This window comes from Myxine glutinosa, chromosome 2 (genome assembly GCF_964187855.1).
Source record: "Myxine glutinosa chromosome 2, kmMyxGlut1.1, whole genome shotgun sequence".
In the NCBI taxonomy this organism is placed as follows: Eukaryota; Metazoa; Chordata; class Myxini; order Myxiniformes; family Myxinidae; genus Myxine; species Myxine glutinosa.
This window is the reverse complement of record NC_136262.1, coordinates 4,704,999-4,718,464: the sequence shown is the minus strand read 5'-3', so window position 1 is coordinate 4,718,464 and position 13,466 is coordinate 4,704,999. Positions and strand designations below refer to the sequence as shown.

The following is a 13,466-nucleotide window of genomic DNA, read 5'->3' as shown; positions in this document are numbered from 1 at the left end:
CACATCTAACTTCCAAAAAGAGAAAAAAAAGTATATGTCTTTTTGCAATTTTCGACTACCAGTAGCATAGCGCATAACACTACATGTTCCCAGAGAAACACTGTCTATATTACTTATTTGGGACTGATATTCAATTTAGCATGGATTGGAATAAATATACATGCAGGTGTATTTTGAAATTTATTAAATTGCGGCACATTTAAAGAAATCGAAATTTTTCTCATTTCGCAGTGCAGTTGATGCCACCAGTTATGGTTGAGAGTCCATGTAGAGTGAGATAACTAACACAATGTGATAAGTAATATACCATATTAGAGGTATTTATATACCCATTCCAGTAATGTATGCTGCTAAATGATCATTGAAGCCACAATAAGATGGCAGGCCAAGAACCAACTGTACCCTTCTACCGTGAATAGTGCGAAATTGGAAAAAAAATGCAAACACACCCCGTCCCCCAAAACCGCATTTTGGAGAACGTTACGTTGATCCTATCAAATGTCTCCACATCTATTTCAATTCAGCATACCTTAAAACCCTTGTATACCAATTTTTATGCTTCCTGCCAGCGGTGAACATCTTTTTGATATTTTGTCACATATCCGCCCAACTATTGTGAACAAGATATCTCAAGTTGTGGACAGATTCGGACGAAATTTGGCAGAGAGGTAGCGTATGTGACAAGGATGAAATGATTCGATTTTGGTGAAGATCCAGATTCGGATCCGGCTACTAGAATTCTTTAAGCGATTCTTCACCATTGGAAGATAGGGCCAAAAACGATATGTAGCAGGATATCTCAAAAGGTTGTGGACAGGTTGTGTGTGTGTCACGAGGAAGAATCTATTCAATTTTGGTGAAGATTCGGATCTGGATCCGGCTAGTATAATTGTTTAAGTGATTCTGCACCATTGAGTGATATGGCCAACCAGGCGGGGGTGTGCTCTCCACTGAGTGCCGTTCTAGTTATTGCATGTGTTAATCAACTTTCTGTGGTTTGTGCTGCAGGTGGATAGAGGCATGTCTTTGTGAGGAACTTCCTCCAACAACAGAGCTAGAGGAAGGTCTCATGAATGGTGTCTACTTGGCCAAGCTGGCACACTTCTTTGCTCCCAAAGTTGTTACCGAGAAGAAGATTTACGATAAGGAACAAACGCGCTACAAGGTATGGATGCAATTTGCAGCATCAGATGTGTTGGTAAATGTTTGTGGTTTTACTTGCTTTTTGGGGTTTGGTGGATCATGATAAATTCAACTTTGTTAATCCACAAATTAGTGGCTTTTGTCATATTGCATAAACTATTTAGTGAACTTTCTACAGGCCATGGGCTTGCACTACAGACACACTGACAACACTGTGAAGTGGATGCGAGCCATGGAAGCAATCGGCCTTCCAAAGGTATTCTTTTGCATCTCTCAACCTGCACTTCATCATATATTAATTATTACCTGATTTATTTATCACCTGCTGCAATTGCAAGTTGGTCAATACTTCTCTCGTTTGGCATTTATACCTGATCACATAGGTCATGATGATGGTATTCCAAGTTCAAATGCCATGTATGTGGTGGAGTGAAAATGTGTACTCTGCAAACCCTTCATCTCCCCCTTTGTGACTTCCCACCCACCCCACACGCTTCGAGCTTCCCCTCCCTCCATCCTGCACACTCCCAGATTCCCCTCCCGGCTTCCCGTCCCTCATCCTGCATCCTCCTGGCTTCCTGTCCCTCATCCTGCATCCTCCTGGTTTTCCATTCCCTCCCCTGTCCCCCGCATCCTCCTGGCTTCCCCTTCTTCGTCCCGCTCCCTCCGGGTTTCCCGTCCTCCGTCCCGCACTCTCCCGACTCGAGTCCCTATATACTATGAGTAGCGACATGGTGTGTCCCAGATGTTTCTGGTCACGTGGGTCATGAGCACCATTTTGTTTCCATCAATCGTTTATTGAATGAGCAGAAGATAGTCGATAGCTCATTAATTTTTTTTAAATGACAGGATGCTCTACCATTGGATGCACCAATCGATCAGAGAAGAGTTTCAAAATGTATAGATTCACTGCAGATGCTGGAAGGGAAAAAAATAGGAAAATAGAGTTCACTTGAGATGGAAACCGACTTCAGGGTGGTTTCTGTGCCAGGTAGGTTGTAGTCTCATGTGTGGTGCTGTAATTGCATTGTGGTTTGTTGGTGGGTATTCCTCATAAAGATATAAATAGTTTGTTAATTTGATCGTTTGATTGATGAAGAACACCCTGATCTGACAAGGTTGTTTATAAGTAAACACTTCACTTGGGGGTCTATAACGCAAGTTTATTTATTTATTTATTTGTTTATTTATTTATTTATTTATTTATTTACTAGCAGGTATACCCAGCATTGCTTGTGGGGTGGGGATGGGTGCGGGCAAGAATGAGAATAGGGGTGGCAGGATAACCGTAGGAGTGAGAGCAGCTACCGATCCGGGAGGCAGGTGTTGGCTGGACCAGTCCAACAACCATTGAATTCTCAATCCTGAGGCCCTTCCTCCCGAATACAAGGAACCCTTCTACCCAAATCCAAAGAGCCCTTGCATGCAAACACCCTGGTTATAATGTACTGCATCACTTCACCAGGATCTGGACAATGAGGGCTCAAATCGATACATTTGTTGTCAAGGCACTTTCAAGCTTTGGGAATAGACAACACAATAAAGTCACTTACAAAAAAAAACATTTTTCTTTTTAACAAACTCTTTCACAATACACGTTTTAGTCAAGCAACGACAATAAGTTGAAGCAGTTGATTACGTCTCTGCTGCATCTGAAATGATGAAATGTACACTATATTTGTTTTGTGATAGAATGGGTAAGGGAGCTGTTGAAGGTTTTATTCCTGATATGGCAATGGGAACAAACGCAGACCCTGGTTATAATCGAAGAAAGGGAATGTATAACGATGATAAAGCAGAAAATTGTTTTTCCATAGCAATTCCCCTTGAGGGTATATTTGGATTTTGTGATTACGATAAAGTTCTGTATGGACTTAAAATTAGATTTCAACTACAAAGCAATGATAATGAAAATGGATTGCTTTTTGGTGTTGCCAATGCTTTCACTGCTCAGAATAAATTTGTTATTGATGAAATGTGTTGGTGTATCAGTGAATATACTCCTATTCTTAAAACGGAAGAGATATTGAATAGAAGACTTGATTAAAAAAAAAAAAAAAAACGCTAAATGTTTCGTAACTGAAGAGGTGGTGTCAACGCGTTAAACTAAACCAAACCATTTACACGTGGAATTTGGGTGTTCTGGAAAGAAAGCCACGTACCTGTAGTTAATTTTAAAGAAACCAGATGGAGATGATGGTACTGATAGGAAAAATGCATTGAGTGATAATGCTAAGATGAAATAACTATTTACTGTGGCTACGGTGAATTGAATAACTATTACTAAGGTGAACTATGAAATAACGATATTGCGAAGGTGAATAATTACCAAAAGGTGTGTGAAAGCAACGGTAATGAAGATCCCATTTTGGATATGGATCCGTTTATATAACTTTATTCAATCTACACAATTGATCCGAGTTCTCAAAAGGAAACTATAAAGTCTAATAGAGTGGATACTTCCCTATACATTGAAAGAGGAGACAGTGAAGAAGTTAATACATATTGTTTGCTTTTGGAAGAAACAGAATTACAGATTAATACAGATAATGGTGTTATGATTAATATCACATAGATTTTTCTTTTAAATAAATGAGTAGGAAAGAACCAACTGGAGTATATATTAATCAAATCGATCCTAATAAACTATTATCTTGTATTATTAATGTTATTACAATTCAAAGAAAAGGAGCAGTAACAATTGATGTTTTACTCACAAGAGAGCAGGTGGAAACACTAAATAATACTGGATCACTTAAAATTACAATGACAAAACCTATGTTGAAGAAATATTCAACAAGGGAAACGAGTGGAGGATTTCTTCCATTTCTAATTCCTTTATTTGCTGGTTTAAGTGCGGTGGGAGCATTGACAGGTGGTATTTCAGCAGCGGTAAAAACTGTTAACGAAGGGAAGGCACAACTAAAAGCTCAAAAAGAGTTGGAAAGACATAACAAGGAGTTCGAGAAACAAATTAGTGGAAGTGGTGTAATTGTAGATTTTGCTGAAAAGCTTGAAAGTCTACCTGATAAAGCGAGATTGTTAGTTGCAGATGTGCTTTCTTCTATTGCACAGGCAGGTGTTAAACGAACTAAAACAGGTAATGGATTATATCTTTCTCATAAATAAATGAGTATTGATAAATGGTTTAAAAAAAACTTGGAAAGAATACAACATCAAATATAGAACTTGCTAAATATTGTGAAAAACTAAATATTGATAATGTGGTTATTTGTATGAGATGAATTCACAAAGTTATCTAAAAATGCAAAGAACAAGCACGAATACGTTCAAAGTACACTGCCCCCATGCCAAATAAATAACATATCCTTCAGCATGCGGCATTGCCGGGGTGCTTCCGGCGCCCGGCGATGCCGCCGTGCAGCACAAAGAAGTATAATAAAGACAGTATGACAGTATGGGGTATAAATATGGGGTATAAAAGTATATAAAGACAGTATGGGGAGGGATAGGTGTACAATAATTGATTGATTAATTGTGTAATTAAAATCAAAAAACTATTTCTTAATCAATGGGCTAATGGCATACCGAAAGCACCAGTGTTTCATCCGAAGCTGTAACTTTTTGAAAAATCATGAATAATCGAAAACATTTAAATAATTAATTGATTCATTCACTACTCAATAAATAATTGATCTATTAATTGATTAATCAGTAAATCAAAAAAATCCTTTATAGACAAATAACCTCGACACTGTTGTGTCCAATTATCAGCTTCCTAGCTCAAAAGGTGCTTGAGATATTGCCCAGATGAGAAAGAAAAGAAATAAGTGGTTCATTATGGGGAAAAATATATATATATATATATTTTTTGTATACAAGATCGAGGCTCGTGTAAGAGCCAACATTAATCACAAAGAAAAAAAACGGACACACAAAACCTTCAATAAAGGAAGCGGGAGAAAAGATGGGGAGAGAGAGGGAAGCACACAAGTACAACAGCAGAGAACAGGGACATCGGGAGATCTGTGGGAGGGAGATGGCTTAGGGTGGAGGAGGCATGGGAAGGGTGGCGGTGGGAGGGGGGTGTTGAGAGGTATAAAACACATGGACACTGCTAGGACTTCCAGGAAAGAAGTCAGTATTTCAAAAAAAGTGGATCTGGGGTGAATTAACAGGGGTAGAAGACATCAAGGTATTGGATTGGGGAAGATAAGAGATGGTGGTGAACAGCTGTTTTAAAGACCTGGAGGGAGCAGTGGGAGTAAAGAGGAATGAAAGAGTGAAGGTGAGCAGAGAGTCTTTATTTTGGCAATTTCACCAGAAGAGGGTTTCTGGCAGATCTTCTGTGACCTGCAATAATATTTGGGGGACAGAGCACAGATAGAGCTGGGGGAGCTAGGCCGCAGAGGAGTCGGTAGAAGACCGAAAGACCACCTACCTGCATGCGGTGAGTGAGTGAAAGGCCCTTACAATCGGCTTCATTGCAGGAGATTCCAATGATTCTGAAAGCTTTGGTTTCAATAGCATGAAGCCGAGCTAGGTGTGAGGCAGGAGCACCAGCCCAGAGGGGAGAGCAGTATTCCATTGAGCTGCGGATGAAAGCCTTGTATGTGGTGAGGAGCTCAGATTTGCCAAGGAAGGACTTCGCACGACGGAGGATGCCCAGTCGGCGACCCCCTTTGGAGGCCAGCTTGGAAATGTGGTTTTCCCAGGAAAGATAATGGCAGATAGTCAGACCCAAAAGCTTGAGTGACAGAACTTCTTGGAGAGGATTGTTCAGAAAGTAGATGGGAGGGTTGTCCAGTCTTTCTTTTCAGAGACAAATTAAGAGTGTGAGATTTGTCAGGATTGAAAGACATGTTCCACTTGTTTGACCAGTCTTATTTTGTCCAGGTCTGCAGAGAGCGAGGAGGCTGCAGACTGCCGATCTGAGGGATGACGAATGGAGCGGCAGAGTGGAGTCATCAGCAAAGAGATGGGGGATTTTCCAGAGCGTCAGAGAGATTATTGATGAAGACCAGAACAAGCACAAGGCCTTGGGGAACTCCAGCCTGAACAGGAAGGGGAGATGAGAGAAATCCATTCAGGGCCACACATTGACTACGACCAGAGAGGAAGTCCGCAAGCCATGTGTGGAGATTTCCATGGATACCATATAAGGAGAGTTTGGTGAGCAGAGCGGGATGCCAGACCGTATCGAAGGCATGTGATATGTCAAGGGAGACGTCTCTGATTTCCTGTTTGGCATTGAGGATCTCCATCCATTGTTGAGACAGCATAAGCAGCATGTCCAGAATAGAGTGACCTGGTCTGAAACCAAATTGATGATCAGATATCAAGCCATTGGAGAAGAGGAAGGATTTGATATCTGAAGCAATGATGGATTCCATGACTTTGATAGTTGGGAGCAGGCTGATTGGTCTGTAGTTGCAAGCATCTCTTTTTGCACCTTTTTGTGTAAAGTGGTGCTGTTGGCTGATTTCCAAACTGATGGCAGATGACCTTGAGCAAAAGAGAGGGTGAAGAGAAAAAAGAGAGGGTGAGATAGAGCGGCAGAGCAGGATTTTAGGACCCGTGGGCTGATGCCGTCTGGTCCAGTTGCAGAATCAGTCGAGGATTGACAGAAACTTCTCCACCTTGTCAGGAGTGAAGGATGCAGAGTCCAGGAGCAGCTGGGTACGGTGGGTATGGAGAGGGATGGGTTTGGGGCAAGATTTTGAGGCAAACACAGGGTTGAGGCATTCAGCTTTTTCAGGTACGGAGTCAGCTGTGTAGTTTTTTGAGGTAAGGGTGGGGATGGAAGGGGAACAAACACCAGAAACAGATTTGACCAGAAGCCACCAATATTTGGAGGAGAGAGACAGGTTTGAGAGTTCAGTCTTGAGTGTAGAGAGCTATTGTTTCCTGGCTCTCCTGAGGGTAGACACACACTTGTTCCGAGCTTTGTGAAAGGAACTGAGATTTCCTTCAGTGGGATTTGCCTTCCATGAGGTGAATGCAAGTTGCTTCATGGCAACTGCCTCACCACAAGCTTCAGCGTACTGTGGACGGGAGGAAGCGTATGACAACTGAAGACGAGATGGGATAAATCTGTGCATTAGAGAGAGCCGTTTACTTTTGAAGAATTTCCAGGAAGAGTTGATGTCAGAGGCAGTAGAGATGGGACACGAGTCCAGATGATTGATGGCTGCTTGAAGACCGTGCCAGTCGGCCTGAGTGAAATGCCAGACTCGTCGATCCTGAGGAGGCTCTCTGAGACTGGCCAGAGAGATGTACACTTAAACAAGCACATGATCAGAAGAACCGATTGGAGCAGAAGAAGAGCAGCAGACATTTGCAGGGAGGTTTGTCATGACCAAGTCTCGAAGAGAAGATTCTCCATTGACTGAGATCCGGGTCGGGAAATTGACAGATTGTGTCAGTCCCAGTGAGTCGCAGAAGTCCTTTGCTGAGGTGCCAAGGCTGGTGTGAGGAACCCACACCCAGCCAGCTGGCATGATGACAGTTGAAGTCAGCACATATGAGGAAGAGAGAGTTGGGATGAGTGGATAGAAGTTGGTCCATGTTGTCAGACAGGGAGATGTAAATGGAGTCATCACTGTTTGGTGGATGGTGCAGAACACATACGAAGGAGAGGTGTAAGCCAAGGGAAATTCGCAGCCATTACTCCATCTACATCTCTCTCAGACATGATGGACCGACTTTCAACCAGCCATCCCAACTCTCTTCCTCATATGTGGACAATAATGGATGGCGATCCGTGACAATAATGGATGGCGATTTCCATTGGCTGGGTGTTGGTACCTTTCTCACCAGCCATGGCACTTCAGTAAAGGACTTCTGTGACTCCAAAGGACTGACTCAATCTGTGAACTCTCCCACTCTTATTTCTGAAAGGTAAATCCTCCCTTGTGGACTTAGTTATGACTAACTTCCCCGCTAACGTCTTCTGCTCTTCCTCTGCCCTGATTGGTTCATCTGATCATGTGTTTGAGAAGTCAACATCTCTCTGGCATTTCTCAGAGAGTTGCCTCAATGCCGGTGAGTCTAGCCGTTCCCCCAAGCAGATTGGCAAGGACTGCAAGGAGCCATCTTTCTTCAGGACTGGTTTCATATATCTACTGCCCCTGATGTCATCTCAGCCATGGAATTATTCCTCAGAAACCTGCTCTCTCTCAAGCATGGATTCATCCAATCTCTTCTTCAATTACACTGGTCAACAGACAAATTGGTTCTGACTTATTTTCAACTGTTTCTAACTAATTTGGTGCCCACAAATCCGAATCTGGCCTTACAATTTCGCTATCACGTAACCTTGACGTAGTACATCATAAGTGTGGAAAAAATCTTTGGAGCATGCGAATTTATTGATTGTCTCAATAAGTCTATTTATTGTCACAAAAAATAATATGAACTTAAAGTTTTTATTTACATCACATTAAAAGTGCTTCTGAACTTTACTTTTGCGTTTGTAGGAGCAATCACTTTCACGCTGTAAAGTCCAACAGCAGTCGCCCATCATGTTTGGATTGAATCGGCCTTGATATCGAGTCTCCATGATGGCAATTTCCTGGTGAAACCTTTCTCCATGTTCATCACTGACATCGCCAAGATTTTACGGAAAAAAGTCCAGATAAGAATGGAAGAAATGTATCTTGAGTGACATTCGAGCACCGAGCACCTGGTAACTCTTCAACATCTTGTCCACAAGCTCTTCTTAATTTGGTGCTCGAAAATTTCCAAGGTAATTGTTAGCAAGAGCCACAAAGCTATCCAAAGCAACGCTTTCCAGCTCAGATAGTCTCGTTACAAAGTCCTGATTCGTGAGTACAAGACGAATTTGAGGACCATTGGAAACACCTGCCTTTACTTTGGCCTCAGAAACGATGCCTTAGAACTTCATTAGCAAGTAGTCGAAGCCAGCACCATCTTGATCCATGGCTTTCACAAAGTTCTTCATCAAACCAAGTTTCCAATGAAGTGGTGTTAAGAATACCTTCTCAGGGTCAACAAGAGGTTTGTGAAGACAGTTGAACCTTCCAGTCATATCTTTCTGTCGCACTGGCCATTCCTTTTGTGTGCAATGCTTAGTGTCTGCTCTGCTGTCCCAAAAACAAAGAAAACACGTGCTTTGTGTAACCTTGCTGAAGTCCTTGAAGCAAGCTGATCACCTTCAGGTCCCCACAGACAGATGTGCCATTGATGTGTTTTGTAGTCAATAGCAGCCAACAGCATCCTCATCGTTTCATAACTTTCATTCATTTCATGGGCATGCGCAATTGGAAAGGAAGGAAGCTCATTTCCATTATGGAGAAGGACTGCTTTAAGTGTGTTCTTCCCTGAATCTATGAACAACCTCCATTCTTCTGTTTGATAAGGACGAGACTTACAAAGGTGTTCCATTAACGATACAACATCATGACAGTAACAAAGCTTGTCATCCATCTTGAAATACATTGAGAGCTCCACATGTCTAAGGCGGAAACTGGTGGTACGAACTCCATCTTGCAGCAGGCTCCATTGCTTGAGTTGAGATCCAAGGAGTTCACTTTTCTCCTTTGGGTAGGTTAAGGTCCCTTATAAGGTCATGCAGCTCTACCTGACTGATAAGTTGGGGCTCCCTGCTTTTTGAATCTTCTTGAAAGTCGGCATCCATGCAACTATCCTCCTCACTAGATTCTGATTCGCTTGTGCTATTTAAAGGAGGATTTGGAACTGGCAGCTCAGGGCAATGGAGTCCTGGCTTGAGAGCAGAAGGTACGTTAGGATACTTGATCTTAGACTGGATTTTCACTGAATACCTTTTGGTGTTGGTGAGGCAGAAGTAGCAGTCAGAACAGTGATCCTTTGGTTCATGCCAAACCATTGGTACGGCTAAAGGCATACCGGATGGACGTTTACCACACATCCATTCATTCAAGTGGTTTACACAGGGCTTGCATGCTATGTGGGGTGCCCACTTCTTGTCTTGATCACCAACAGGGCATTTGAAGTAATGTTTGTGCGCTCCTTTAACACTCCTTGCAATTGGTTTTTTCAAGTCTTTAGGTGTAAAGAGCCCACAGATGTAGCAAAAAGTGTCCGATGCATTCACACAGTGACGGCACCCCATTGCAATCCAAGACACATATTTGCAATTACACATATTTTCCTTTGTTTTTGTTTGGATAACCATCAGCACCCATCTAATATATATATATATTTATATTTATTTATATATATTTATTTATATTTATTTATATTTATTTATTTATATTTATTTATTTATACAGACTTGGCATTTAATATGGAATATTTTTTTTGTGGGGGTGAACTTACTTTTCAGGATGTCTTAGAACCAAAAGTTCATTGGAATTATGTTGAAATTATTCTAGATTTTGTTAATGTGACCTTTAAAAGAAACAAAAACCACACTTGACATTTCGAAACAAATAAATTGATCCTTGAAAGTGATGTAAACTGATATCGAACTCAATTCATGGACAGTACTGTGTTAAACTTCTGTACGTTTTCCAGAAGTATCTCTTCATTTTGCACATTAGCCAAAATATTTTTAAACAAAAACAAAAGTTAAATTACGACTGGGATTACGGACAGTAAAATTACAGTTCATTACTTCGTGTAACCCCCACGAGCATTCAGGAGAGCACGTACACGTTGAGGCATGCTGTTCATGAGATTTGCCAAGGTTTGGACAGGAATCGCTTGCCATGCAGTGACAATAGCCTGCTGCAATTCACGCACAGAGGTCGGCTGCTGGTCCAAGTGGTCGATTTGACACGTTAATTCTGCCCACAAGTTCTCCATCGGATTAATATCCGGGGACATGGCAGGCCACTCCATATGCTCTACACCACGGTCAGCAAGAAAGTGTTGGATCATGCGAGCACGATGAGGCCGTGCGTGCATTGTCATCTTGGAAGACAAAGTTTCCTCGAAAGGCTGCACGAGCAAATGGAAGCAATGTTTCTTCCAGAATGGCCCTGTACTTGAACTGGTTCAGGTTTCCGTTCAGAACAACCACGTCAGTTTTGCCCCCTGCATGAAAAGCAGCCCAAACGGTCACCCCACCACCTCCAGCTTGGACTCTTGGCACTATACAATCTTTGTTGTAGGCTTCATGCACTTGTCTGCACACTCGGACGTGGCCATCTTGACGATAGACCAGAAATCTAGACTCGTCACTGAAGATCACGTGATTCCAGTGTCCTGGCTGCCATTGACTGTGCTCTCTGGCCCACTGCAATCAGCACTGGTGGTGTAGTCTGGTCAGGCGTGGCTTTCTCAGCGGACGCCTGGCACGATAGCCTGCTTGAACCAGTCGTTGGTTGACTAGCCTTCTGGATACAGGCACATTTGTCAGTTGCTGCCACTCAGCCCTAAGCCGATTAGCTGACTTGGTACGGCCATTGCGGACTAACCGGTGCAGCTGGCGATCATCCCTCCTTGTGGTTCTGCGGGGACGTCCTGGCCTCAATATTGGAGTAGGGACACCCCTCTGAGCATTTCGATGCAGGATCTTTGACACCTGACCTTGAGTGAGGCCATACTGCCGAGCAATAGCACGCTGTTTCATGCTGTAATTTTGTAAAGCCACCACTCCATGACAAACAGCATTGTCGAGTTGACGGACCATCTCCAGAGGAAGTGGCAATAACTATTGTAGACGTGCAGCAGTTGTTTTCCATTAATACAGAACGCAACAACCCTTGTATACCCGACTGTGAAGCCAATCATCAAATGCACCTGTCCGTACATTTTGCCACGCCACCTGTGATATAATCCTGTTGTTGACTTCTTGCTGCGACAGACAATCAGTGACATGGTTCTTTTAACAAATAAATCACCAAAGTGTAAAAGAAACTCACCAGATTGATATACTGAGTTAAGAAAGTAAACCCAAGTCAAGAAAAAAAAAAAATTCCATATTAAATGCCAAGTCTGTATTTATATATATATATTTAATTTATTTATATATATATATATATATATAATTATATACAGTCATACCCCGTTTTACGCCATTTCGACCTACGTCAAATCCGACTTTACGCCACTCTTCTAGAGTAAATTTCAGTTCAGCGAACGTCATTATGTGCGATTTTACGTCACTCCTACGATCGTGAAAAAAAAAAAAAAAATCCTTAAAAATATATTTAAAAGAAATAAAATAGTACATAAATTAACAATAAAAGAAGCTAAAAAACAATTTAAATACAATAAAAAGCACATTAAAAAAATATAAAAATGTACGTACAGTATACTGTACATATGCGCAGCTGCTGGTTCTCATTCAAAACAGAGGTGACGTACAGTATTCCTTTACTGTGTCTGTGTTAGCCATGGGTCCTAAGAAGGATAATGCTAGTGTTTCCAAGCGTAATGTGGTTACGATGGAAGATAAGTTAAATCTGATTAAAAGGTATGAAAAAGGTGAAAAAGTGTCGGTGATAGCACATAGACCTTATCGCGAATCGGAACCGCAATGCGTCATGGGATCGGAAAGGGGCAATAGCGCCGCCGGCGGTCGCTGTCCCTTTGACAGACTGCTTGTTTACATTGACACACTACGTGATCCTTACCACTTTAAACTACTTTTAGGACTTTTTTACTGTGACAAATTAACTGTGAACTGTGATCAGCTCATGAGCCAGTATTTGCAAGCCAAGGACACCGTCGCAAAACTGAAAGCCGCCATTGCAGTATGTAACAAGAAGCTTACTGTTTTGGACATAGCAAACTGTGATGAACTTGTGAAACTTTATACAGGTTTAGCCAATGTTATGACCTGTTTAAGTGGTTATTAGCAGAAGTATCCCCTCATGCACAGAACCTTCATTATTATAAGGGGAAATTATCAATGGAAGACAAGACCTGGCAAATAAACTATACTACAAAACTCGGAGTTAAGTGATCTCAATCTTTAGAGGATCAACTACTCATGACACTCATGAAGCTTCGGCTTAATCTTCGCGAGGAGGACCTCGTATTTCGCTTTGGATTAGGACAAAGCACCGTCTCCCAAGTTTTGTTCGCAAGTGTACAGCCAATATAAGTCAAGACCTACTCTCAAATGCCTTGTTGGTATTACACCTAGCGGAACAATTTCATACATTTCCAAACCTACAGGAGGAAACACGTCGGAGAAAAAAAATTGTAAAGATGACGAACATTGTAGACAAGTTCCAGCCCGGCGATATTTGTATGGCCGATCGAGGTTTCAACATTCAGGAACTGTTCTTGTATAAGCAGGTTGTTTCTCTTCTCCAATGGGAACCCCCCTTTCCCTCAAATATTTCTTTAAATCGCTGGATTTTAATGCCAAAAAACGCTGAATTTCTTTCACATTAGCCATCTTC

The 13,466-nt window shown here is 41.9% G+C and overlaps 1 protein-coding gene across 1 annotated transcript in view; it reads left to right on the top strand.

The window, feature by feature from the left end:
• Window positions 1-13,466, top strand: part of IQGAP1 (IQ motif containing GTPase activating protein 1) — a 236,125-nt gene that overhangs the window by 110,419 nt on the left and 112,240 nt on the right. Inside the window, exons 3-4 of the mRNA XM_078772909.1 lie at window positions 1,009-1,165; window positions 1,322-1,399. Of these exons, the coding sequence (XP_078629035.1) occupies window positions 1,009-1,165; window positions 1,322-1,399 (235 nt within the window). The remainder of the gene's footprint in view (window positions 1-1,008; window positions 1,166-1,321; window positions 1,400-13,466) is intronic.